Below are 24,985 nucleotides of genomic sequence, written 5' to 3' on the forward strand. Positions count from 1 at the left end.
AGAACAGACATCAAACACAACGTAAAAATCAAAGAATTGTCCAGCGCTGAAATGCATTTAATTGTAGACACAGCGAGCAAAATCACTGCACTACCCAGCTATGTAAATATGTGATCAAAATCAGAAGTGGCCAGCATCCTCAACAGATTCACCCATTTCCCTGTGCCCTTTTCAGAACAAACTCCAGAAAGACTGAAATATCAGTGCATGCCCAAACCCAGATGGCAAAGTGGAGAGCCAATAGGAGAGAATGAGACACTCTGGCAGAGAATAGATTTGGTCATTTAGGATGGAGTGGTATAATAAGAGAAAATGAACGCAAAGGATGGGAGAAAGCGAGAAAGAGAGGGAGCAGGTGAACACAAGGGCTGATACCCTCAGTTTGAACGCCTCACAAAGCACCCATCTGCACACAGTGGAGGCGAGACAAGTCATTCCTTCTGCTGTCAAATCCAGACAGACTGAATGCTAAGCAGAGAGAGAGATAAGAGAGAGAGAGAGAGAGGAAAGCGATTAAAGAGAAAAGTATAAATCTCCCTATGAGAGAGCGAGCAGGAACGCTAATGCGTACAAAATATTGATAATGACAGTCAGATGAATAACATACTCTTTCACACAGCGCTCTCAATGACAGCAAGAGGGGGATGCGTGAAAAAGATCTCTTAAAATCTTTGTCGCAAAAGAAAAATAATGACAGCGATAATGATGTTTATATTGCCAACTGGAACACCCTCTAACAGCTGCGCATTGGTGGTTCAGTGGTAGAATTCTCGCCTGCCACGCGGGAGGCCCGGGTTCGATTCCCGGCCAATGCATGCTATGTTTTTCCTCTCATTCAGTACACTACAATAGAAAAAAATAATTTATAGATCGTGTTATGCCTCAATTTAACAAACACAAAATAAAAGAGTAGGACAGATATATCCATACAGAGAACAAATGACAACATGACAGAGAGGAAGTGGATGATAGAAAGAAGAAAAAGATAAGAGAGACAAAGACAGTAGTGAAGACAGAAAGTGAAAGTATGTATAAACGGAAGAACAGAGAGACTGACAACAATGATAGCACTCATGCACTCGCAAAAGTTTCACAGCAACCTCTAGAGAACAGAGCAATCCAAACCCTGAGGTGTAGCTAGTCTTCACAGAGAACCTCTCATTCACCTTATAGGCACAGAGCACAAAATAAACATGAATAACTAGGCAGCTTTCATAGCACACACATAGATGACCCAGACAAGTGAGGTCTGGCAAAGGCTAAGCAGACATCTTTAAATTGAGAGCAAAGGATTATCAGGAGAGTCAAAACAGTCTTTAGTCTGCTGCTGCTTTGCTTCCCCCCCTCCCAAGTTCTGCTCCATGAGTGTGGGTAGCATAAGAGTGTCACTGATGTTTTTACCTGACTGGCCTGGAGGAGGCGCTCCACACAGGGCTCGTGGCAGACTCACAAGGAAGGTCTGCACAGCTGCACGACAGCCTGCACATGGCTCCACTGCTACAGCACCTAACATGACCTAGAGAGAGAGAGAGAGAGAGAGAGAGAGAGAGAGAGTGAGAGAGAGAGAGAGAATCATAGAAAGGCTACGGTCAGACTTCACACATCCAAAGACTGAAAATCTACAGACTTTAATGATTCAAGGCTCAAGTCAACAGAATCAGCACTTCAACATCAAATAGACCTTAAAAGGTCTGGTCAACGTCCTCTAGTGCTCAGTGAAATCTTAACATCTTCAGGTAAAGAGGCAACTTGTCATAAATGGAGCACTTAAGCCTATTCCAAGAGAAAGGCACCCTTTTTCAGCACTTTCCACTGAGACGCCAAGCCTCCCTGCCAAGCCATTCGCCTCAGGTCTGCTCGCCTCTAATGGCCCTCTCTGTTTAAACATGGTAGAGGAGACACAGTAAATGGTCTCCCATTCTTCTCCACTTCACAGTACATCGTCATTCCTACAGACGTTTTTTAGATGGAGAAGACGCCTGTGTGTCAATAGAACACTGAGTGAAGTACCAGGCGATGGCCCGGTGAAAGAGTAATCTGAAACCTTTGGGTATACAACACTGATGCAAAAAAAAAATTGACCTGAAAACAAGCAATCCATCATCTCATTTACATCAGATGACATTTCCAATAAATGTATCTTATTCCATATTTTGGGTTTTTATGAAACCGCTTTATTTTTTCAATTGCATTTTCCTTTTGGAGAGGTGATATTAACTCTCTCTCCCTCTCTCTCTCTCTCTCTCTCTCTCTCTCTCTCTCTCTCACACACACACACACACACACACAGTCCAAGGAAGAGGTGGCACACTGACAAAAACAGAGTGTGTATATATTATTTTCTGCCTCATAACTGGTTGGAAACTAAGAGCAATCTCAGTTTGATCCTGAACAAGAAACAACAAATCAAAAACTTAACTGCACTTAACTGCTTCTGCATAATACATATTTTTTCCACACACATGGAACCACTGTTCCATGAACCAACATACCGACACACACATAGTTAAACTTCAAGCTGAATGCCTCAACACTGTAAGCTTGTTGCTGTACACTCACTGACCACTCTGTTGGAAAAACCTACACCTTTTTGGTGCACAGTTAGAGACTAATGCCCATCTGCTGCAAAGCACAATTTTTGTTAGTCATCCTCTAGCCCTTCATCAGTGGTCAGTTTCTGACCATAGGACTGCTGTTGGCAGGACATTTTGGGTGGGAGACCACTCTAACCATGGCAATGACACTGACATGTGTAAGAACTCCAGCAACACCGCTGTGTCTAATACACTCATACCAGCACGACACTCACTAGCATGCCCCTACCATGTCAGAGTCACTGCTGTGCTGAGAATGGTCTGCCACACGAAATATATCCAGCCAACAGCAGGTACCTGTATAGTGTACCTATAAGGTGGGTATAACTAATAAAGTGGCCAGTGAGTGGAGGTCCAGGGTAGGTGATTCTAATAAAGTGGACAGTGAGTGTAGATACCCACTCCACCAAACATAAGTAAACACACCAAAGCACTAGCGCATCAAAATACACTGAACATATATAAAACACACCAGTCGATAGCTGTGACCCCAGCTTTGTATGTAAAAGCAAAGTGTACGTGTCAGTTTTCAGCAAAGTAGTTTTCCCTTTGCAGCACAGGGGAACTGGCTGTGCCCACCAAAATCATGTAACTTTCAGGCAAACTTAACAAACACAGCAAAATAGAACAGGTAACAGATTACCTGCCACTGCAGAGTAATGGAGTGGACATCCATTTGAGTTAGACCAGGCCATTAGAATGTGTGTGTGTGTGTGTGTGTGTGTGTGTGTGTGTGTGTGTGTCTGTGTGTGTGTCTGTGTCTAGTGTTTGTATGAGAGAGAGTGTGTAACTCTATTCTCCATCCACCTCCATCTTCCTCCTCAATCCCACAGGCCTTCAGAGTAAGAGTTCACGTCAGGTCATTGTCTTTGACTGGCAGATTCTGGGGTGGCACTCGAAGTTTGGCAAATGGAGATGGATGGCATGGTGGCAGCATACGCAGGGGAGTGGAGAGGAGGGGGGTCAGAAGCTGCCGTCTAAGACCCACAACAGCAAGGACACCACATCCATTTCAATCACATTCGGACACAGACAGCCATGCTGCTGGTGGTAGGAGATTTACATCCATAGACCCCCTACTCTGGTCATTTCCCTCCCCTTTGTCTCACTGAAATTGCCCCTGAACATCATTAGTCACTGGGATCAAGCCATACATCAGCAAAGAGCAGCCTGAACCTACACATGGGGAACAAAAAGCTAGAACTGTGTTTGCATTGACTCATTTACTTTTTCCATTCACACAACATTCATTTGTTTCCATTTACATTCAGCTGCTCCAATCCAGAAGGAATTACATCAACAGGGTTTTTTTTTCTTTTTTCTTTTAGAAAATACATATTTGATTGACCATATTACAGTTGCTATTTATTTATTTTTACTCTCTTGACTTGATAAGTCAAAGTGTTGCAATAATGATTCATCACAGTAGTTTCTTTACCATTGCTTTGACCCAGACAACCATTGCTTTAATTTAGAACTTCAGTAAGGAATGAAATTCAGGAGAAGGGAGTAATGTCAGCATGCTGGAAAAGCTGATCATTCAAATACCTAAAAAAAAAAAGCATTTCAGTCATGGTTGACCTCAGCGAAGCTGCCCTTTGATCCCTCAATATTGCTCCATTGATTTTAAAAGGCAAGTCTGAAGCATGTGCAGGTCCAGTGAATTTGCATAGACATCAAACACTTTCCCATTAAAAGTGCTCTTGCTGTCAACTCGTCACCTGAAACAATTCCCTTCTTAAACACAATTCAGTCTTGTCAAAGATGATAAATGCTACAGCTCTACTAAAGTACAAATACACTCACACAGACCCACACACACACACACACACACACACACACACACACACACACACACACACACACACACTGTACTGTTCTGTACTGTTTGATTCAGTGTCCTGGTCACACACTTATGGTCAAAAGAAAGGAACAAAACTCGTCAGGCTGTCATCTAAAAGATGAAGGACAAAAGTGACACAGTAATAAATATGCACAGACTGAGAGAACAGGGATTCTGAACAAGAACGAGTATAGATTAGAATCCATATTACAGCTTGTGCTTAGCCAGAGTGGATATCTTTTGGTTCATCTGTACTGCATACATTAGATACTGTTTAAAGTCAGCTGTACCCAGTTGTCTAACTCTGAAAACAGATGTGCAAGTAGCAGTTGTGGATTTGGAATCGCATACGACACGTAGAGTTGAGTGAGAAGAACAACATACTAAACTAGGTCCACGGTGACTGCTGAGTTGATGATTACAGCCAAAGCAACAAACTACACGTGAGAGACAATTTGGTGAAGTCAGACAAGCATGCACAGAAAAGTTCTATAACACCATTTAAAGCCACTCAGTAGCAGCTTTCTTTCATTTACACTATGAGTCACCAGAAATCATTTTACGGCGGGACGTGGACCATTTTTCCATGTTCCAAGAAAACCAGTGAGGCTCAATCAGTGCTTGTGCCAAATATCACCTTTTTTTATTTTTTTTGGCATCACAGGACGTTCCCAGTGTCTTAAAATCATCACAATTCACTGTCCACTGTGTAACGGTGCTGATATACACCTTATGCAAGAACATTACACAACGCGCTCACCTCAATATGCATTGGACACTACAGCTACACCCCACACTCCACATCACGCATGGAGACCGCACTATATATTCCTCATTCACATATAAACTCTATACAACACGTTCGACACCGCAAGCACAGAGCCTGGATCCGTGCAGTATCGACCTCCTTCCTGAGGCCATTAAAGAGTGTAACTCAGGTCAAATGGCATTGTATAGGGTTACTGAGTAGTTCATAGACCCAGTGCCCATGTGGTGCTCTGATACTGTCCACAGGAGTGGAGCTGGGTGACCACAGGGGTCAGAGGGTAGACTGTGTTGTCTCCTGCCCTGTCCTGGGCTCACAGAGAGAGACAGATGTTAGTTGTTGTTCTGCGGTCGTTGGGCAGACATTTGACCCCTGCTCTGTCCAATCGATGTACTCGCAGGATATGAAACTAAACGGTCTCCAGATTCTGATCCAGAATAATGAGAAAGAGACTTTCCATGGTGAGTGAACTCTTCTCTGCTCTGGGTTCTGCTCCTATCCAAACTGCAGGTCAAGTGTCATCTCTAGCCCCACACCACATCTCTCTCTGAACATGGATCTCTGTCCAGATCTGAATATTTCTCTTGGGTCCGGCTGAAAAAAGACTGATGCTATTTTTAAAATGGTCTTTTTATGTATCATCTTTAGCACTATATACTATGTAGGAAATACCAGGGAGGGGGAGAAAAAGAATGGGCTCATTTTGTGTGTGTGTGTGTGTGTGTGTGTGTGTGTGTGTGTGTGTGTGTGTGTGAATAGTATAAGTTGGAAAAAAGGACAAAGACAAAGGAAAATAATGAGAATCTGGGAAAGACTTTTTAATCAACTGCACATATCAAAATAATGAACCATTTCAAAAGGAGCAACTGCAAAATAGCGTGCTGAAATGACCAGCACGCCTCAGATACTCTCTCTTTCTCTCAGGGCTCACAGGAGACTGCAGGCTTCACATGCTCTCAAAGCAGAACTAATAAGCATCCAGAGCAGTAGTGCTGACAAGCCTCTATACATTCTCTTCTCTGTCTGTTTCTATGCCTTTTCCATATGCCTCTCCCCCTGTCTCTCTTTCCTGTCTGCCCTCTCTCTCTCTGTGTCTGTCTCTGTCTCTGTGTCTGTCTCTCTCTCTCTCTGTGTGTGTGTGTGTGACTGTGTGTGTCTGTTAATAGGTTTAAGTGCAGAAGCGTAGAGTCTAATTACAGGCTGTACCTCCCATGTTTGTGTTGTGATTCGAAGCGAGAAGAGCTGATGAATTCATCAGCTGGAAGGAAACCGGTCCATTTAATCACTTAACCATTCAAATGAAGAGCTTCAAAGCCAAATCCACACAAAGACAATCACCTGGCCAGTTTAAATTAGAAAGTGATCATTTTTGTGCTTTGTTTTATTTTTCTCTTCTCACATTAGGTTTTCAGTTTTAGAAGAAGGTATTTTTTAGACATACCATCATTGTTTTGTTGCGACTTCTGACTATTTAGAGCATTGTAACTGCTTCTGTGAAATAAAAGAATGTTCTGTGTTTTTAAACTGTATTTGTGGATGTACGTCTGAGAGTGTATAGGCATTTTGAGTCACATTTTCCTGATAAGTTCTCTTTCTCTGGACTGCTGGAGTGCTTCTAGAACAAAGCATATAGTGCCATTATCTATGCAATGAATGAGATCAAATGAGGAATGTGTAAGTGTAGACTGTTTAAACACAGAGAGAGAGAGAGAGAGATGTGTAGATTATGTAGACACAGTGAGAGATGTGTATGTATAGACTGTGTAGACACAGTGAGAGATGTGTATGTATAGACTGTGTAGACACAGTGAGAGATGTGTGTGTATAGACTGTGTAGACACAGTGAGAGATGTGTATGTATAGACTGTGTAGACACAGTGAGAGATGTGTCTGTATAGACTGGGTAGACACAGTGAGAGATGTGTCTGTATAGACTGTGTAGACACAGTGAGAGATGTGTATGTATAGACTGTGTAGACACAGTGAGAGATGTGTCTGTATAGACTGTGTAGACACAGTGAGAGATGTGTCTGTATAGACTGGGTAGACACAGTGAGAGATGTGTATGTATAGACTGTGTAGACACAGTGAGAGATGTGTGTGTATAGACTGTGTAGACACAGTGAGAGATGTGTGTGTATAGACTGTGTAGACACAGTGAGAGATGTGTGTGTATAGACTGTGTAGACACAGTGAGAGATGTGTGTGTATAGACTGCGTAGACACAGTGAGAGATGTGTCTGTATAGACTGGGTAGACACAGTGAGAGATGTGTATGTATAGACTGGGTAGACACAGTGAGAGATGTGTGTGTACAGACTGTGTAGACACAGTGAGAGATGTGTATGTATAGACTGTGTAGACACAGTGAGAGATGTGTATGTATAGACTGTGTAGACACAGTGAGAGATGTGTGTGGGAAGTCATATGTATACACCATGTGAAAAGCATCATGGTCTATGGTCTGAACAAACTCAGACTCAGACCTATATAGACAAAGTCATAGATTCAGTTTGTGGAAAACATCTCAACAACTGAATTCAACTTGGCACTGGTATGAAACCAGGCTGCCTGCGGAGCGTGGTCAATTTTACCACTGCAATCAATCTTTGGTTAAAGTGGTTGTGCCAGAGCACACACAGGATCAGGGGATTTTACCGTTTGCTCAGATTGACTGGATCTTAAAATCTTGTGTCATTGCCCTGAAATAAACCTTGAATCGACAAAGCCTAATTACTAAGCAATGCGACTGGATGATTTTAACATTATGTGTGTGTGTGTGTGTATGTGTGTGTGTGTGTGTGTGTGTGTGTGTGTGTGACCTTTTCCCAGGCTGTTTGCGGAGGTCAGGTAGCGTTGTTGGTCTGTGATATTTGCACAGAGCTCTGTTTCTCCTTTATACAATCCATCCAGAGCAAAACAATGTATCCAACAAACAAACACGTAAACACGCACGCACACACCCACACCCACCAACAAAAACGCAAACACAAAAACATTCACCGAGGACATTTCCCTTAGGATATGAGTGGTTAATGACTTCAGTAATTCTCATTTCCTTTCATAACAGAACTGCAGGTAATTACAGCAGGACCAGATACCCCAAAACAGTTGCGCGCGCACACACACACACACATACACACACACACACACACACACACACACACACACAACCACTCTTCCTTTCACCCACCTCCACTCTTTCTGTCTCTATGACTACAAAGAAAAATACAGAATCATATAATGGCAGCAACTTACTGGCTTACAAAAAAAAAAAATGATATCCAGAAGATTTGCTTTATGTGCCTGGTTTCAGTAGTTCCCAAACCCTCTCCTGTTTATGCATTATGCTCCACCTGTAACTGAACTCTGAGGCAAGGGAACAACCTGGTTTCTTGACTGCAGAGGGATTAATTTGCTTAAAAGCCCTCCTTAATGCCATGCTGGTCCAACTCCAGTGGGTCATCTATCGAAACATGCTAGGCAGGCCACACATATTTGTACATTTAATTTTAATCCTTGTTAATAGGTATTTTATTAAACTGACACCCTCAAGATGAAGGACATTAACGGGGGAGTGATGGAGTCCTGTGACAGATTAATTTGGGGCGTTAAAGTAATGCTGAGCGTGTGGGAAGAGTAGCCACAATGTTCTTATTAATCAGATTAAGTAGCAGCTGGGGGATAAATCAGAAGAAAAAAGAGAGATAGCAAGACAGTGTGTATGTGTGTGTGTGTGTGTGTGTGTGTGTGTCTTTGTGTGTGTGTTAGAGAAAGGGAGAGAGAGAGAGAGAGAGAGAGAGAGAGAGGGAGTGAGAGAGAAGGGCCCAGAATGGGGAAGACTCCATAACCAGACAAAAAACTAGACACCGGCTCGACAGATATGAGAACAAATATAACAGAGTGAGAGCACTACTGGACAGGGACAGAGAGGAGAGAGAGAGAGAGAGAGAGAGAGAGAGAGAGAGAAAGAAAGAGATAGAGTCTCTCTTCATTCGGAGTTCAATAAAACAGACTGAAGCTGGAGTTATTCATGCCAAAATTTTGAAATGAACTATTAGCTAACTTCAGCACTCACAGTAAATGTCATCACTCAGGATAGCAGCGATAGCATGAAGGAGAGAGTTGTGAAAATGTCATGTTCAGTATTCAACTGTTTGGGGAAACTGGTGCTATAAAAGGAAACAATGAATATTTCAGTGTTTATTTTTAAAAGTTTTATATTTTTGGCTTACTGCCTCAGAGCATGTGTGTGAAGGCAAAGGATCCTCATTATTATTCAACGTCTTAAACAACTGGATCCATTATAGTGTGAAAAGTGGAGTCAAACAGCTCCAAAACAGCTCCGAGCGTGACACTTTTAAATGCACCTTACAGAATTTAAATGCTAGTGTGTTACATAACATAGAAGACACAAAACGTTTAGCCAGAACAAATATAAGATATATATATTACTTTGATATACTTAAATAATCACGCTCTGAATGAAGAGTCCACATTAAAAATGTCTGATGATGATCACGTGTTTGAGTTAAAGATACTCCAAAAACAACATGCTTAAATTAAAAGGCATTATAAAACACATTTCTAACTAATGTTCATTGAAATTATAATTGCATATTTGTTTCAAGCAAGAGAAGAATTACTGCTCCTTTAAGAAAGTGCTCTTTTGTTTGCTTTTTTGGGGAAATCACACCCTCATCTCCCCCATTCTAATTCTGTCCTGCACAAGCTTGTCTGACTGCCATCTGTCCATCTTTTCAAAAAGAAAAGTGCTCTGTTTTGAGACCCTTCGTGTTGAGCTGCGATGAGGAGAAGTGATGCGTTGAATTGTTGAACATGCTCCTTTCTGTGAGATGAGCATAATGTTCGCTGTAGGAAGCAGGGCTCTTTTGACAGGGAACAGGAGGGCCGATAATTTGTAGTTTTAACCACTGTGTGTTTTCCTCTTAAAAGAGCATAAATAACACCAGAATGCATGGAGAGTGAACTGGAATGAACAAATGGACAAATAAATGTTTTAGAGGACAAATATCAACCTCCACTGGTGTGATTAAAAGCAAAGCACTCTACACACACACACACACACACACACACACAGACATACACACCCACACACAAACACACACACGCACGCATGCACATGCACACACACCCGCATGCACTAACACACGCTCACACAGACACACACACGCACACGCATACACACGCACACGCATGTCCATACACACACACACACACATACACACGCACACACACACACACACACGCAAACCTTTTCACTCACATCACTTCTCACTCTTATGACTCAGCTTTTCCCGAGTGGTGCTGCACAGCTATTCCCAGTGATCTTAAGGGAAAAGGGGCCACTTCTTGAGTTTTAAATGTGTTTCCTTCAAATGCCATGATCTGCCATCAATCTAACATTACAGCAGTGAGCATTCATATGCTTCAACTCTGAGTAATAGGAGAGATGCAGTGCCTTCTGAAGCACTCTTACACTCTCAGTGAGAGGCTGTAAAAACACACACATTAGACTTAAGTACAAGTCAGAGGTGTGAATGATGGGTGCGATAAATTGGAATACCTACTGAGTTCAGTGATAAACGTTCATGTGCTGACTCTGTAGATGGGGGGGGGGGGGGGGGGGGTTGATCTATTCTCACTCTCTTAGCAGTAACGTACAGTGTGTTGGGCAGCAGTGGGTCCTCACTCAACATTCCCAAAGTATCATGGGCCAGACAGTGTTTCTGTACCATGCAAACAAAAGTTGTCCTGGGTCATAGAAGAAGGTGAACACCCCACTGACATAACACCCCACCTCTTCGTTCTCATACAGTTACTCTAAAAACAAACAAAATTCACGCGAGCGAATGAATAATTTCACCGCCCAATCTCCAAGCTGATCAATTTATCCACAAAAGAATGAAAGCCCATGGTGTATTGAGTGTGAGCCTAACAACAAACAGTCTGCAGAGACAGTGATAACATGCAATGCACACATGCAAGTGCACGGGCACACACACACACACACACACACACACAGCAAATGCAAAGTGAGATGTTTTACATGGTTAATCCCTGTGTAGGCGGGTTGAGGAGAAATGTGATGCTCATGTCGTCAGTTGGGTTAACAGTCTTCCTGTGAGGCAAACACAGGCAGAAAGACAGCAATAATGATGTGTTAATGTTGACATATGCTTCCTCTCTGAGCTGGGGAGAGGAAACCGTGCAGCCATGGGGCAAAAACCTCTCCAGTCATCCAGCAGAACAGCAGTTTACAGAGCGTAACAGTGTAAAATCAACTTAACCAACAGGAGGTGTCAAACTAAACAGTCACCATGTTATGATCATCTGAAATTGAAAACAAACACGTCTATCAGAGAGAGCGAGAGAGAGAAAGAGAGGGAGAGAGAGAGAGAGAACCTGGATTAACTATGAGAGGCAACTCTTGAGACAAAACAGTGCAGAGATTGGTAATAACAAAGAAGCAACAGCGTCTATTACAAACACATGCAACACGTTCTACCGACTGCTCTGATACACACTATTTAGAGTGCAAAACATGCATGTGTGGAGCATTGGTGGTTCAGTGGTAGAATTCTCGCCTGCCACGCGGGAGGCCCGGGTTCGATTCCCGGCCAATGCAGTTGGTCTTTTGTGAGCACTACTCACAGACTTCATGACCACGGTAAACTTCTCAAACCACATCCTGTGTGTCACCGCCTCAGACGATGGTGGTCTTTAATACAGAAAGCAAAGAGATTTGTAGACAGCAAATGCGTAAAGCAAGTGTTCTACTGCTTTTTAAAAGAGTAAATGATCTGTTCAGAAACAATCCCAAACTATGAGTGTATTATTAAAGAGTGAGAGAGAGCGACAGAGGGAGAGAGAGAAACAAATGTGTGTGTGTGTGTGTGCGCGCGCGCGCGTGTTTATGCATGTGTGTGTGCGTCTATGCCTTTGTGTATTTATGCATGTGTGTGTCCCTATGTGTACACATACTTGGAGTAGTTGATTGACAAATGTTTTCACATCTGTGCATTGGTGGTTCAGTGGTAGAATTCTCGCCTGCCACGCGGGAGGCCCGGGTTCGATTCCCGGCCAATGCATTCCTCCTTTCCCTCCAAGTTCCACTTACTTACGTATGTGTTACTGTTGGGGTGTGTTTTTTTTCTCTCTCCATGTCTCTCTCCAGGCACCGCCCTACCCTGTCCTCATTGTCGCCATGAATGGTTAACAGCGCGGGTGCTTAATTGTTCACCGGAACCGGCTGTTTTAAAAGTCCTGGGAAGACCGATAGACGGGGCCAGTGGGCCAGACGGCAGGATTAATGCTGTGTGTGCGCGTGCGCGTGTGTGCGCGTGTGTCTTGTAACAGGGATATATCGCTGTGTGTTTCATCCCTGTGTGTATATTGGCTGGTTACAGCAGTTACGCTGTGTGTTTAATTCGGATGACGTGATTAAGTAGTTTTGAATATTACTTTTGGTTTTGTTGTAACCCCTTTCTTCTCTTTTCTTGGCTTAATAAATTAACAATCCACATATCCCTGTTTTCTTTTTGAGTTTTTTATTATGTTACCTCCCCCAGTCCCTAGATTTTACTCGCGGGGACGTAACATATTTGGGGGCTCGTCCGGGATACTGAACGTGATTGGTGAGCGGATTTTTTGAATTAGTGTTTTTGTTACTGTTAATATTTTATCTATTGATTAGCCTTCGTTAGGCATTGAAACAGCTCCCTCGGATTAGGTAGGTGAGTGTCCAGCTAGGTTGTACCAGCCTCTCCTTCGGGCACTCGTTTATTATTTTGCCTTTCTTATTTTCGGGGTAAATCCTGGGCGGGGATCAAGTTCTCCGGCGGGGGTAGGCGTTTCAGGGCTTCGGCCGCTGATGTTAAGCCTTTCAAGTTGCCTCGAGCCCGGCACGCTCCAGAAGATAGGTAGGTATAGTTTGGGTTAGGCAGGATCTGGGGGCAGTTTTTCTGGTAAGGCTTGGCTTGGTATTTGTGTGTTGTGTGTGTGACATCTGACAATAGTGTAATTGCGTGGAAGTAAAGTGAAAGTGAGTTAAAGTCATCCATATCGATGAGGTGTTCTAGCTAGGCTACTTGTTTTTAGCTTAGCTTGGCGTTAGTTTTATTAACTTTGATCTACGCATTCGGTTTCGTTTCGTGGTGAGTATGGCAGCATTTAATTTGGAGGAGTTTGTGCTTAATCCTACTCTGAGTCAGCTTGATGATTGTCGGAAAATTGACTTATGTATAATCGCCGAGCACTATGGTATTCCTTTCTCGACTTCCCTTGTTAAGAAGGAACTGAAAGCTGTTGTTTTAAATGGGTTAATGGAAAAACGTATCATCACTTCACATGACGATTCGGTGGCTGGGGCTATGGCAGCAGTGTCCACAGGCGAGGGCCGTATTAGTATGGCGGAACCCTCGGGTGAAACCTCCTTTGAATTTCAGGAAGGACAAGCGACAGAGTCGCAGCCGGTTACTCTTACTCCCGGTTTAGAGAAGAGCGAGGTGGAAGGAAAGCCTTTCACCTTGCCGCGGTTTGATCCTCTCTCTGTGGGCTCGTCTTCTGGCTCTAGGCTAGATGCCCGGTTAAAAGTGCGTCTAGCTCGTCTTCAGTTGGAGGCGCAGGAAAAGCTGCTGGCTCGTAGAGAAGAGCGCGAATTTCAGCTCCGGAGGGAGTTAAAGATAAAGAAATTGGAGGCGGACACAGCTATTAGAATGCGTCAGTTAGAGTTGCAGAGGGGTGAAGCAGACTTTAAGCCTACTTCGGCGATGATTTCTAATGTGGGCGAGCGGTTGTCATCAGATCCCGCTGCTACATTTGATGTGAGTAAAAATATTTCTTTGGTCCCGGTTTTTCGAGAATCTGAGGTTGAGTCCTATTTTGGCGCGTTTGAGCGCATCGCTGCTGCTCTGCATTGGCCTAAAGATGTTTGGGCAATACTTTTGCAATGTAAGCTGGTTGGTAAGGCTCAGGAGGCTTGTTCTTCTCTCTCTATTGAGGACAGTCTTGTCTATGAGAGAGTAAAAAGTGCTATTTTGCGAGTGTATGAGCTAGTGCCAGAGGCATACAGACAACGTTTCCGAGGTCTTAGGAAAAGTTCAAGCCAGACTTATGTTGACTTTGCTAGAGAGAAAGGGATCCTCTTCGACAGGTGGTGTACAGCATGTAAGGCTGAAGACCTGGCCTCATTGCGTGAGCTGGTATTGTTAGAGGAATTTAAAAACTGTGTGCCTGAGCGTACTGTGGTTTATTTAAATGAACAGAAAGTAACTACACTACAGCAGGCAGCCACTCTGGCGGATGAGTTTGCTCTCACTCACAAAAATGTGTTTAATAAACCTGATTCTTCTTCCCATCGTGGTTCTGCCCATAGATCTGGTGACACACAGGCCCATGTATCTTCATCAGGTGCTAAGGCTGAGAAACAGTGTTTTTTTTGTCATAAACCTGGTCATGTAGTTGCGGACTGCATGGCATTAAAACGAAGACAGCAGGCTTCAGCTTCAAGGCAGCCAAAGGGTGTGGGGGTAATTAAAACAGTGTCTCCCAGTGATCAGTCAGCCGCTCAAAAAGTGTCTGATGAGTGTTTTAAGCCTTTCACATTCACTGGATTTGTGTCTCTCACAGGAAAGTCTGAGGACCAGCGTCCAGTCACAGTGTTGCGAGACACCGGTGGCTCACAGTCTTTCATCCTCTCCAGTGTCCTGCCCTTGAGTGCTACATCTGCCTGTGGCATGAGTACAATAGTGAGGGGTATTGGGATGGATTTCGTGCCTGCACCCCTCCACCGTATTCATGTGAAATCTAATTTGATCACTGGCTTCTTCCCAGTAGGGGTTCTCACTCATTTTCCTATTGACGGCATTGACTTTATTATGGGAAATGACATTGCTGGGGGTAAAGTTTTTCCTGCTCCTGTAGTGGTAGATGCTCCCATTTCTGTTGGTGGACATGATGACCTGGCTTTGTGTCATCCAGATGTTTTCGCAGTTAGTGTGCTGACGAGAGCTCAAGCCAGTAGGCAGGCCCCAGATGTTGATTTGTCTGATTCCCTGTTTGCTTCTGTCTTGTCAGAGGAAAGGCTGCTACCAGTTGGTGAGTTGAACCCCACTGGAAGAAAGCCTAGAGGTTTTACAGACACTACTACTGCTCCTGGGGTATCACTGCCACTGACCCGTGAGGCACTCATTGAGGCCCAGAAAGATGATCCATCATTAGCAAAGTGTTTCACAGCAGTTGTTACGGACATTAGCGAGTGCAGGGAAAAACAGTCATTTTTTGTGGATAACGGCATGTTGATGCGCAAGTGGGTTCTACGACCAGGTGAAGCAGCAGATGATTTTGGTGAGGACTGGGGCACGGTATATCAGGTAGTCATTCCTGTTGGTTATCGGCAGCATGTACTTGAACTAGCACATGAGCATTGGTGGTCTGGTCATCTAGGTGTTACTAAAACATATGATCGAATCCTGAGACATTTCTTTTGGCCAGGAATGAAGACTGATGTTGTGCGCTTCTGTAAGACTTGCCGTACCTGCCAGATTGTGGGAAAACCTAATCAGGTGGTGCCTCCAGCCCCTCTGCACCCCATACCTTCTGCTGGTGAACCCTTTGAGCATGTTATTGTCGATTGTGTTGGCCCATTGCCTAGAACAAAGTCTGGAAACCAGTTTTTATTAACTGTAATGTGTGTTTCCACTCGATTTCCAGAGGCTGTTCCCTTGCGGAAAATCACAGCATCAGCTGTCTCAAATGCTTTGACCAAGTTTTTTACCACCTTTGGTTTACCGAAGAAAGTGCAGACAGACCAAGGGACTAATTTCCTTTCCAAAATTTTTAAGCAGACTTTGCAATCCTTGGGTGTTTCTCACTCAGTGTCTAGTGCATATCACCCAGAGTCGCAGGGCGTACTTGAACGTTGGCACCAAACGCTGAAGTCGATGCTACGGAAGTACTGTCTTGATACAGGGAAAAACTGGGATGAGGGGGTCCCTTTTGTTCTTTTTGCCATTCGGGATGCAAAACAAGAGTCCCTTGGGTTTAGCCCAGCTGAACTGGTATTCGGTCACAATGTTCGTGGCCCACTCAAGGTATTAAAAGAGCAATTTATGTTAAGTGCTTCTCCAAAATCTAGTGTGCGAGATTTTGTTTCTCAGTGTAAGGAACGTCTGCATCATGCATTTTCTCTGGCAAAAGAAGCCCTCTCCTCCTCGCAGGAGAGTATGAAGAAGCGCTTTGACAGGAAAGCAGTTGAGCGACAGTTTCAGCCTGGTGATCAAGTTTTGGTCCTATTGCCAATGCCTGGGTCTGCTCTTACTGCCCGTTTCTCAGGCCCGTATGTGGTGAAAAGTAGAGTGTCTGACACAGATTATATCATCTACACCCCTGAACGGAGAAAAAAGACACGGTTGTGCCATGTTAACATGCTCAAGCCCTATCATTCCAGGGAAGCTGCTCAGGGGGAGCAGGAAAAAACTCCGGAGACTGCTGCCCCTGGTAAGACATCTGCCTCCTTGGTTTGTGTAGAATCTTTGTCTGAGGATGGCTTGAGAGGGCCAACTGATGGTCAGCAGTGTGGTAGGTTTTTGAATTCTGAGTGTCTGTCTAAAATAGAAACCCACTTATCCTATCTTCCCAAGTGTCAGAGGGATGATGTAGTCACTTTACTTCACTCCTACCCCACTTTGTTTAATGACGTACCGTCACGCACAAATGTAATATGCCATGACATCAATGCTGGTAGTGCTGCTCCCATTAAACAACATGCTTACCGCTGTCCTGTACAGAAGAGGGAAATAATGAAGAAAGAGGTTGAGTACTTGGTGGAAAATGGTTTAGCCAAAACCAGTTGCAGTCCCTGGAGTTCCCCATGCTTGCTAGTTCCCAAGTCTGATGGCACCCATCGTTTCTGTACAGATTTCCGTAAGGTTAATGCAGTTACTGTGCCAGATTCATTCCCGTTGCCTCGTATGGAGGACTGCATTGACAGCATTGGCCCAGCAGTGTTTATCACTAAGCTTGATCTCCTGAAAGGGTACTGGCAGGTTCCTTTAACACCCAGAGCATCTGACATTTCTGCATTCGTGACACCTGACCATTTCCTGCAGTACACAGTTATGGCATTCGGCATGAGGAATGCGCCTGCCACATTTCAGCGCTTGATGCACCTGGTGTTGGGGGGTGTTCCCCATTGTAATGTCTACCTGGATGATGTAGTGGTGTACTCAAACAACTGGGCAGACCACATTGCCAGTCTAACTATGGTGTTCCAGCGACTTGCCGAGGCCTCCCTCACCCTTAATCTTGCCAAGTGTGAGTTCGGTAAGGCCACAGTCACTTACCTGGGGAAGCAGGTTGGTCAGGGGCAGGTCCGTCCAGTAGATGCCAAAGTCACAGCAGTGCTGTCCTACCCAGTTCCCACTACCAGACGTGAACTGCGTCGTTTTCTAGGCATGGCTGGTTATTACCGATGTTTCTGTAGAAACTTCTCTGTGGTTGTTGCTCCCCTCACCAAATTGTGTAGTCCTGCTGTTCCTTTTGAATGGAATGATGAATGTCAACATGCCTTTGATGCTGCTAAGTCTCTCCTCTGTAGCGCTCCGGTCCTGGCTGCACCTAACTTCTCTCTTCCTTTCAAACTGGAGGTTGATGCTAGTGCCACTGGAGCCGGTGCTGTATTACTGCAAGATGGGGACGGTGATGTGTGCCATCCTGTATGCTATTTCTCAGTCAAGTTCAAACGTCATCAGCTGAACTACTCCACTATTGAAAAAGAAACCTTAGCCATGCTACTTGCCCTTCAGCACTTCGAAGTGTATGTTGGCTCCAGTTCATCTCCTGTAATTGTGTACACTGATCATAATCCCCTTGTTTTCTTGTCCCAGATGTACAACCATAACCAACGGTTGATGCGTTGGGCTCTACTGGTGCAGGGCTACAACATTGAAATCAGACATAAAAAAGGGACAGACAATGTTGTTGCTGATGCACTGTCTCGTGGGTAAAAGTGTCCATTTTTTTTTAAAAAAAAAAAATGAAATGGTGTACATGTTAGGTTTGTGTTTATGTGATGTCATTTGTATATTTATAGCGAAATATCTGTTCGCTCTTATGGAAGGGGGTGTTACGGCTGTGGTGTTGGGGTGTGTTTTTTTTCTCTCTCCATGTCTCTCTCCAGGCACCGCCCTACCCTGTCCTCATTGTCGCCATGAATGGTTAACAGCGCGGGTGCTTAATTGTTCACCGGAACCGGCTGTTTTAAAAGTCCTGGGAAGACCGATAGACGGGGCCAGTGGGCCAGACGGCAGGATTAATGCTGTGTGTGCGCGTGCGCGTGTGTGCGCGTGTGTCTTGTAACAGGGATATATCGCTGTGTGTTTCATCCCTGTGTGTATATTGGCTGGTTACAGCAGTTACGCTGTGTGTTTAATTCGGATGACGTGATTAAGTAGTTTTGAATATTACTTTTGGTTTTGTTGTAACCCCTTTCTTCTCTTTTCTTGGCTTAATAAATTAACAATCCACATATCCCTGTTTTCTTTTTGAGTTTTTTATTATGTTACCTCCCCCAGTCCCTAGATTTTACTCGCGGGGACGTAACAGTATGTTAAACACTGATACTTCACCACACTGCTTTTATGAATCTACTTTTATAAAACAATATGTTTACCTAATAGTGACAGAAAGTCTGTTCATATACAGAGTGCCCAAGATTATCAAACAAATTGAATGAGTGAGAGAGAAACAAACACAGAGAGACAAGAACAAACCGAACAACAATATAATACATCTTGACTGATCAACAGGGAGGGAGAACAACAGCCTATAACAGACCTATGATCATGTGCAGTGTTTATGGGAGGAGGGGAAAAGCCATATGAAAGAGTGGATGGCAATTTCATATACCCCTTGGCTAATTTCTCCCTGTTTGATATCTCCAATTACAAATCAACTGGTCAGAAAAAGCTTCAGTTTTTGCCTCTGCAGGCCTAGGCACGGCCGAGAACAGACCATGAGGGCTGTGGTTTTGGGTGGCATCTGCACAAACCAAATAAATCAGTAGAATCTGTTTTGCTCTACAGTAATCTGAGTGGCTTTACAAAAAAAAAAAAAAAAAAGCTGCCATTTGTTTGAAGCTCTAGTCTGCGATGACTGGAGTTTTACTTCGCTGACCCATTTAGAGGAAAGTTGCTCAGAGTTGGGAAGAAACAGCTTTGTAAACAACAATGTGTCATCACATTAATATGGATGGAGCTCCAGCGTTGAGCTCTGGGTGTGAGTACGCTTGGGCTGTGGGGGGCTGGGGCAGCGGGAATGCCACAGGAAATCACATCTGCAGCCGCATCTAGGATGATGGGCTGAATGTGTGCATGTGAGTAACCGTGGAAACATGAGAAAGAGAGAGACCAAGAGGGAGGTAGAGAGAAAGAGTGAGAGAGAAAAAGAGAGAATTTGTGTGTGTGTGTGTGAGAGAGAGAGAGAGAGAGAGAGAGAGAGAGAGAGAGAGAGAGTGAGAGAGATTATCCTTAAAATTGTTCAGAACATTCTATATGGTGCTAAAGTATCCTGAAGAAATGCTAGTCAGCATTCTATGTTCAAGACAGCATTGGAATAGTGTGTGAGTGTGTGTGTGTGTGTGTGTGTGTGTGTGTGTGTGTGTGTGTGCATTTGCGCATGACTTTATTTCAGGGTTGCAGTATTCATTTGCTATATTGACATGTAGCACATAATACAAAGAAATTCACCATCTGTGTTTTTTTTTTTGTTTTTTAAACAGACTACCACTCCCAGGGTGTCCAAGCAGAAAACACATACACACAGAAACACACACACACACACACACACACACACACACACAGACAACCACACGTACACAGAAGCACACACTGAGAAAGAAACACACACACATGCACACACACACACGCACAGACACACTGGTGTTTGATGTAAAGGTCACAACACAAGAAAGTATTCATGCTCCATGCAGCGACCTGATCACAGAACCAAAGGCTCGGTCAAAAGATCAACATCACCCGCCACAAAACAGGATAAATATACAAAAGCTAGACACAGCTCTGACTTATAACATAAACAGTGCAGGCTCTGCACAATTTCTATAAAGTGAACCACAAATATTTTCTCTAACCTCATGGTTAGTTCACATCATCAAAAACCCTCCACCTTAACATCCACCAAGACACCAGCAAGTAAACAAACAAATACACTGGTGGAAACACAGTTTGAAGCATTCAGTCATGACACATTTTGAATACAGATGAATGACATTTTCTCTACTTTGATCAAGGTCTATATTAATACAGCATTCCTCATACTACAGGTTGCAGTATCCCTCAATATTCCCTTTTCTTTTTCTGAACTGATGGATAAAACAGCTGATCTCCCCCTATTGGAGATGAAAGGTGGTAAAGGCTGATTTGGAGCAGTCCATTTTGACTGTTTTATGACGCAGGAATCTGTCTCCAGTTCTGCAGCTAGTCAAGTGTAGTGCAAATAGTGTAATCATCCCCTCTCATAATTCTAAACTCACCCAACATTCAAAACTGCATTTTTAACACTCTTCTACCTTATTTGATTCAAAAATGTATTTAGTTTACCACATGCCATTGCATGCCATTATTGTCCACTATTTCAATTTCTTAAGTTTTATGATATGGTTGTGTTACTACGCAAAACCCAACTTTTTTTTTCTTTTTTTTTTTGTATGTGTTTTGTATACCTGTCAGGTTGCGGTTTGGTGCCTTTGGTCAAGTTTTCTTTTTCTCCTTTTCTTTCAAACACTTCCATCCATCATTGATCACAACCATATTATCCCATATGATGACATATAGCACATGCGAAACACCTAAAAACCATATGAGTTCATCTGCAGCACCACAGGTGTGTGGCAAATCATGAAAATATGTACATCTGAACAACAACTAAATTTATGTCATGTAGATTTAGACCATGACTTTTGAGCCGGTGAATCTCTTTATCTGTACAGACCTCAGCCATGTGTATCCTAAAAAAAAACAACACAGATCTGACTGCTGTTCTTTCAAAACCTGTGTTAACATATCTCAGCAATACTGACCTTTATCAAACGCTTCCAAACGCTTCCTTAATTTCATATACTTAAGTAAGATATGGGTGTCCAGGTTGGAAAGGAGCGAATATAAATACACACCTCTGTTTATTTCTCTATAAACAATACTGGTTAGAGGTCTTTGAGGCAGTTTCATGTAGATGAGTAGACAGGGGAAGTGTGGTGGGAGGATTGTCACACCTTTAACCTTCAAAAACAATTCAGAGACAGCAGCGTCTCTGGCAGGCCGAGAACACGTGTGAGAGAGACCTGGCAAGATGCCAGGGTTTGTGTGTTTAGACTTCAGCGCTTCGCCGAGCTGTAAAAAGCGAATAAGTGCAATCTGGCAGCGGCGTGCAAAATCTCGACGTCCGGGGGTTGCCATGTTCTATCTGCGGCTGTTGGCACGTTTACTCACGCACCTGTCATCGCTGTGGGAACCGCAGCACACATTAGCTCGAGGCCTGACTTTGCTAAGCAGTCATGTTCACTTTTCCCACACAGAGACAGAGTTGCTGGAACTGCTTAAGAGTGCGCAGAAGATGAAACACTAAAAGGAAACATCTTGGAGGGGTGGGAGGTGAACCAAATGGAGACTCTGCCTCATGTCCTAAGAGATTCTTCTATGCCTCTTTCATTACTTGCCCACTAGCCACAGTCAGGAAGTACGCGATTCCCTGTCAGTGGTGCTGCGTCGCGGATTTCAGTGCCAGCGGATCTGATGGTCATCAAACAGGCCGTAATACACTGGTAATCTTTTTTCACGCTGTGGTTCACGCTGCTTTGCACTGTTTCATGCAATACTGTGATTCGACGATCTGAATGATTACGTTTGATTCTGTCTAAATCTAGTCCTTGTTTCCCAGTGAGGACTGATCTTAGATGTTAAAGAGTTCTTTCTGAGTGTGATCTTAAAGATGTTTGCTATTTTTTAAACATGTTTCTTGAGGAAATACTTTATGAGCATATTAAGTGTATATTAAGCATCTCCATCTGCCTGAGAGGTGCCGAATGGACTGGTCAACAGGGCAATCCCACACAAAGTTAGAATTCCACTACCATATGCCAATTCACTTTTCTCCTAAGTAGTTCAACAATTAAGAAAATAGATCAACTTTAACGCTCTTCAAAATTGCTTAGCATGTTAACCACTCTAATTTGGGTTCTGTATTGATTCTGAATATTTCACTCTTTGTTGTTTGGCTCCAACAAGTCAAGAACTGATATGTGATAATGAGATTATGGCTCTGACAAACAATACCTCATTTATCTGTTTATTGAGGCAGAAGTTGTACAAGTCTCCATTAATAACTACACACAATGGGCTATGTCTTCTCTTGAAACTCTGGGCTAGACTTGTGACAAGATATAAGGTAAGAAATGCATCAATAGCCTACAGATTTTTATTGTAAAACCTACCTTGAGCACTCAATCTAAATTATCTGTAATTACATTGTATACATTCAACATCCAGAAACTACAAAGTCCTATAGCAGCCAAATAGACAATTTTCCAGAGCTAAAAGTTAAATCCCTAATTTATGTTGAGTCCTGTATGTAACCTGTATAATCTCTCTTTCCTTGCAACTACCTCAGTTTTAGGAGTACTTTGAGACACTCGTTAATCTATAATGATTTTCAGGAGACACTTTTGGGAAACTCTTCGCAAAAATATATGTAAAGGTGTTCTGTTTCAGATCACCCTGGTGTTTTAAAGATTCACAAACAAAACACAAAAACAAAAAAAAAACCCTGAAACTGGCTGACACTGAATTCAAAAACAGGACAATTCTGAAACAAATTAGAATCACTGATTCCTTATCCATTAGAATAGATCAGCTATGCAAAATTCCATCAAGCTATGCTGAAGTATGGAGTGAACTTGCTAACTCTGCTTAAATCTGTCATCTAGCTATGCACAATTTCACCATTCAGTTATGATTATGACATGTCCACAAACCACCTTCACATAGCTCAAGACATTTCCAAAGCCTCTTCTACGTGCAGACAGACCAAATATTTGAGGTATTCCCTGTCCATAGCTGTCCAATCACATTTTAATTCTGTCACTTTTCATGACATGTAGTACAGGTTGAAAATGTCACCTGACTAGTACATTAATTACGAAACTAGTTAATGATGTTGCTCTCTAAAGATAAGCATGTACAACTCTACATCATGAAGTATGACAGTGGAGGTGGAGAGGAGGCCTTCATTGTCTCTGAATTGGAACTGCGTTACAGTCAAATACACATGGGAATGAATCACAGTCAATTTACCTAGATGATTCAGTTTAAACTGTTCTCCATCATATACGGAGTCAACCCTCTAAACTGCTGACTCATTCTATGAGGAAATGGGTAATCAAATCCAGCAGAACTTTAATGGAGCTTGGGCCAATGTCTGATGCATAAATGAAACTAAAGGGACTTCCCTTACAAGTACTTGTACCTTGTATACACGTGAGCTATGGGACACTCGAGAATGATTTTGCTAGGCTTTTTTTTTACAGCCACCATATCCAGAAACCTTCCCAGTAGGAGTCTTCTATTGTGCTTTTGTGCTCCTGGGAACTCATTGTTACGGACACAGGGTTTAAGGCAAAGTCCCCCTCAGATGGATTCATTAAGCACATCATGTGCGCGCACACACACACACACACACACACACACACACACATATATATATATATATATATATATATATATATATATATATATATATATATATATATATATATATATATATATATATATATATAAAATACGGACAGAGGCTTTGCCAAATTTCCATTTTAATCGTCACCTGGGAGGAAATAACGAACAATACTATTGTGGTTATGGAAAAAAAAGAAGCACATTCTTCAGACCTCATTGATGACAAATTAATCATTTCTCTCCAGCGCTGTGAAAGCCCAACTTTTTCCCCCTTAATTCAAAAGGTGGAGTATATCCTTTCACTCTCGCGCCTGCTATTAACGGCTAAGATTAATGTGTTTGTCTGGGCCATGGATGTGTTGCCGCTACAGGGACGTGGGGTGGGGGCATGGGGTGGGGGGCACCTATCATTTCTGAAAATGTTCGCTTCAAATTCGCTATCGATTTCTCCCTCTCTCTCTCTCTTCACAAAAAAGGAGCTATTGATTAGAAGCCAGACAGGAACAAAGAAACACGGCTATCATTAAGAAATAAGAGAAAGTCTTAATAGAAAAAAAAATGAGGAGATAGCTGAACTGGTGTAGCACAAGACTCCGGTCCACTGGCACATAAAAGTTATGTTTGTGGAACTAACTGCTTCACAGTGGGCAATCTTCCACTGATACAAACAAGCCAATTATAGACAAGTATACAGATTTGCATGGGTGTTATGGGTAACAGAGGCATCTGTAAGCTGTGCCTGAAGTGATTACATGTAGATTCAAGATGCAGATGTAGCTCTAAATGCTTTTACATTCAATGAAAATCCTTGAGAGGACTTGTGAACAAGCCATGCTAAAACTGACAGTGTGCAGTACATGCATCTGTGTTTGAGTGGAAACACGCTGCTTTGTCTAATGGGGGCTAAAAGAGTCCAGGCTTGAAGAAGAAGCTAAAGTAACAGTCGTCTCTCTAAAGGGGAAAATACAGGGCTCAAGAATCTTTGCATCCTTCTGTGCTTCTGCTAATTGTCTTTTGT

At 43.1% G+C, this 24,985-nt stretch overlaps 1 protein-coding gene and 3 non-coding genes across 4 annotated transcripts in view; 3 read left to right on the plus strand and 1 right to left on the minus strand.

Annotated features, from left to right (window-relative positions):
• Positions 1–24,985, minus strand: part of atrnl1a (attractin-like 1a) — a 194,035-nt gene that overhangs the window by 9,491 nt on the left and 159,559 nt on the right. Inside the window, exon 29 of the mRNA XM_030772321.1 lies at positions 1,402–1,506. Within this exon, the coding sequence (XP_030628181.1) occupies positions 1,402–1,506 (105 nt within the window). The remainder of the gene's footprint in view (positions 1–1,401; positions 1,507–24,985) is intronic.
• trnag-gcc (transfer RNA glycine (anticodon GCC)) lies at positions 745–815 on the plus strand. Its single transcript has one exon. It is a non-coding gene; the product is annotated as a tRNA-Gly (tRNA).
• trnag-gcc (transfer RNA glycine (anticodon GCC)) lies at positions 11,782–11,852 on the plus strand. The gene has a single exon. It is a non-coding gene; the product is annotated as a tRNA-Gly (tRNA).
• trnag-gcc (transfer RNA glycine (anticodon GCC)) lies at positions 12,245–12,315 on the plus strand. The gene has a single exon. It is a non-coding gene; the product is annotated as a tRNA-Gly (tRNA).

The sequence above is a fragment of the Chanos chanos genome, chromosome 4 (genome assembly GCF_902362185.1).
Source record: "Chanos chanos chromosome 4, fChaCha1.1, whole genome shotgun sequence".
NCBI classification, from domain to species: domain Eukaryota; kingdom Metazoa; phylum Chordata; class Actinopteri; order Gonorynchiformes; family Chanidae; genus Chanos; species Chanos chanos.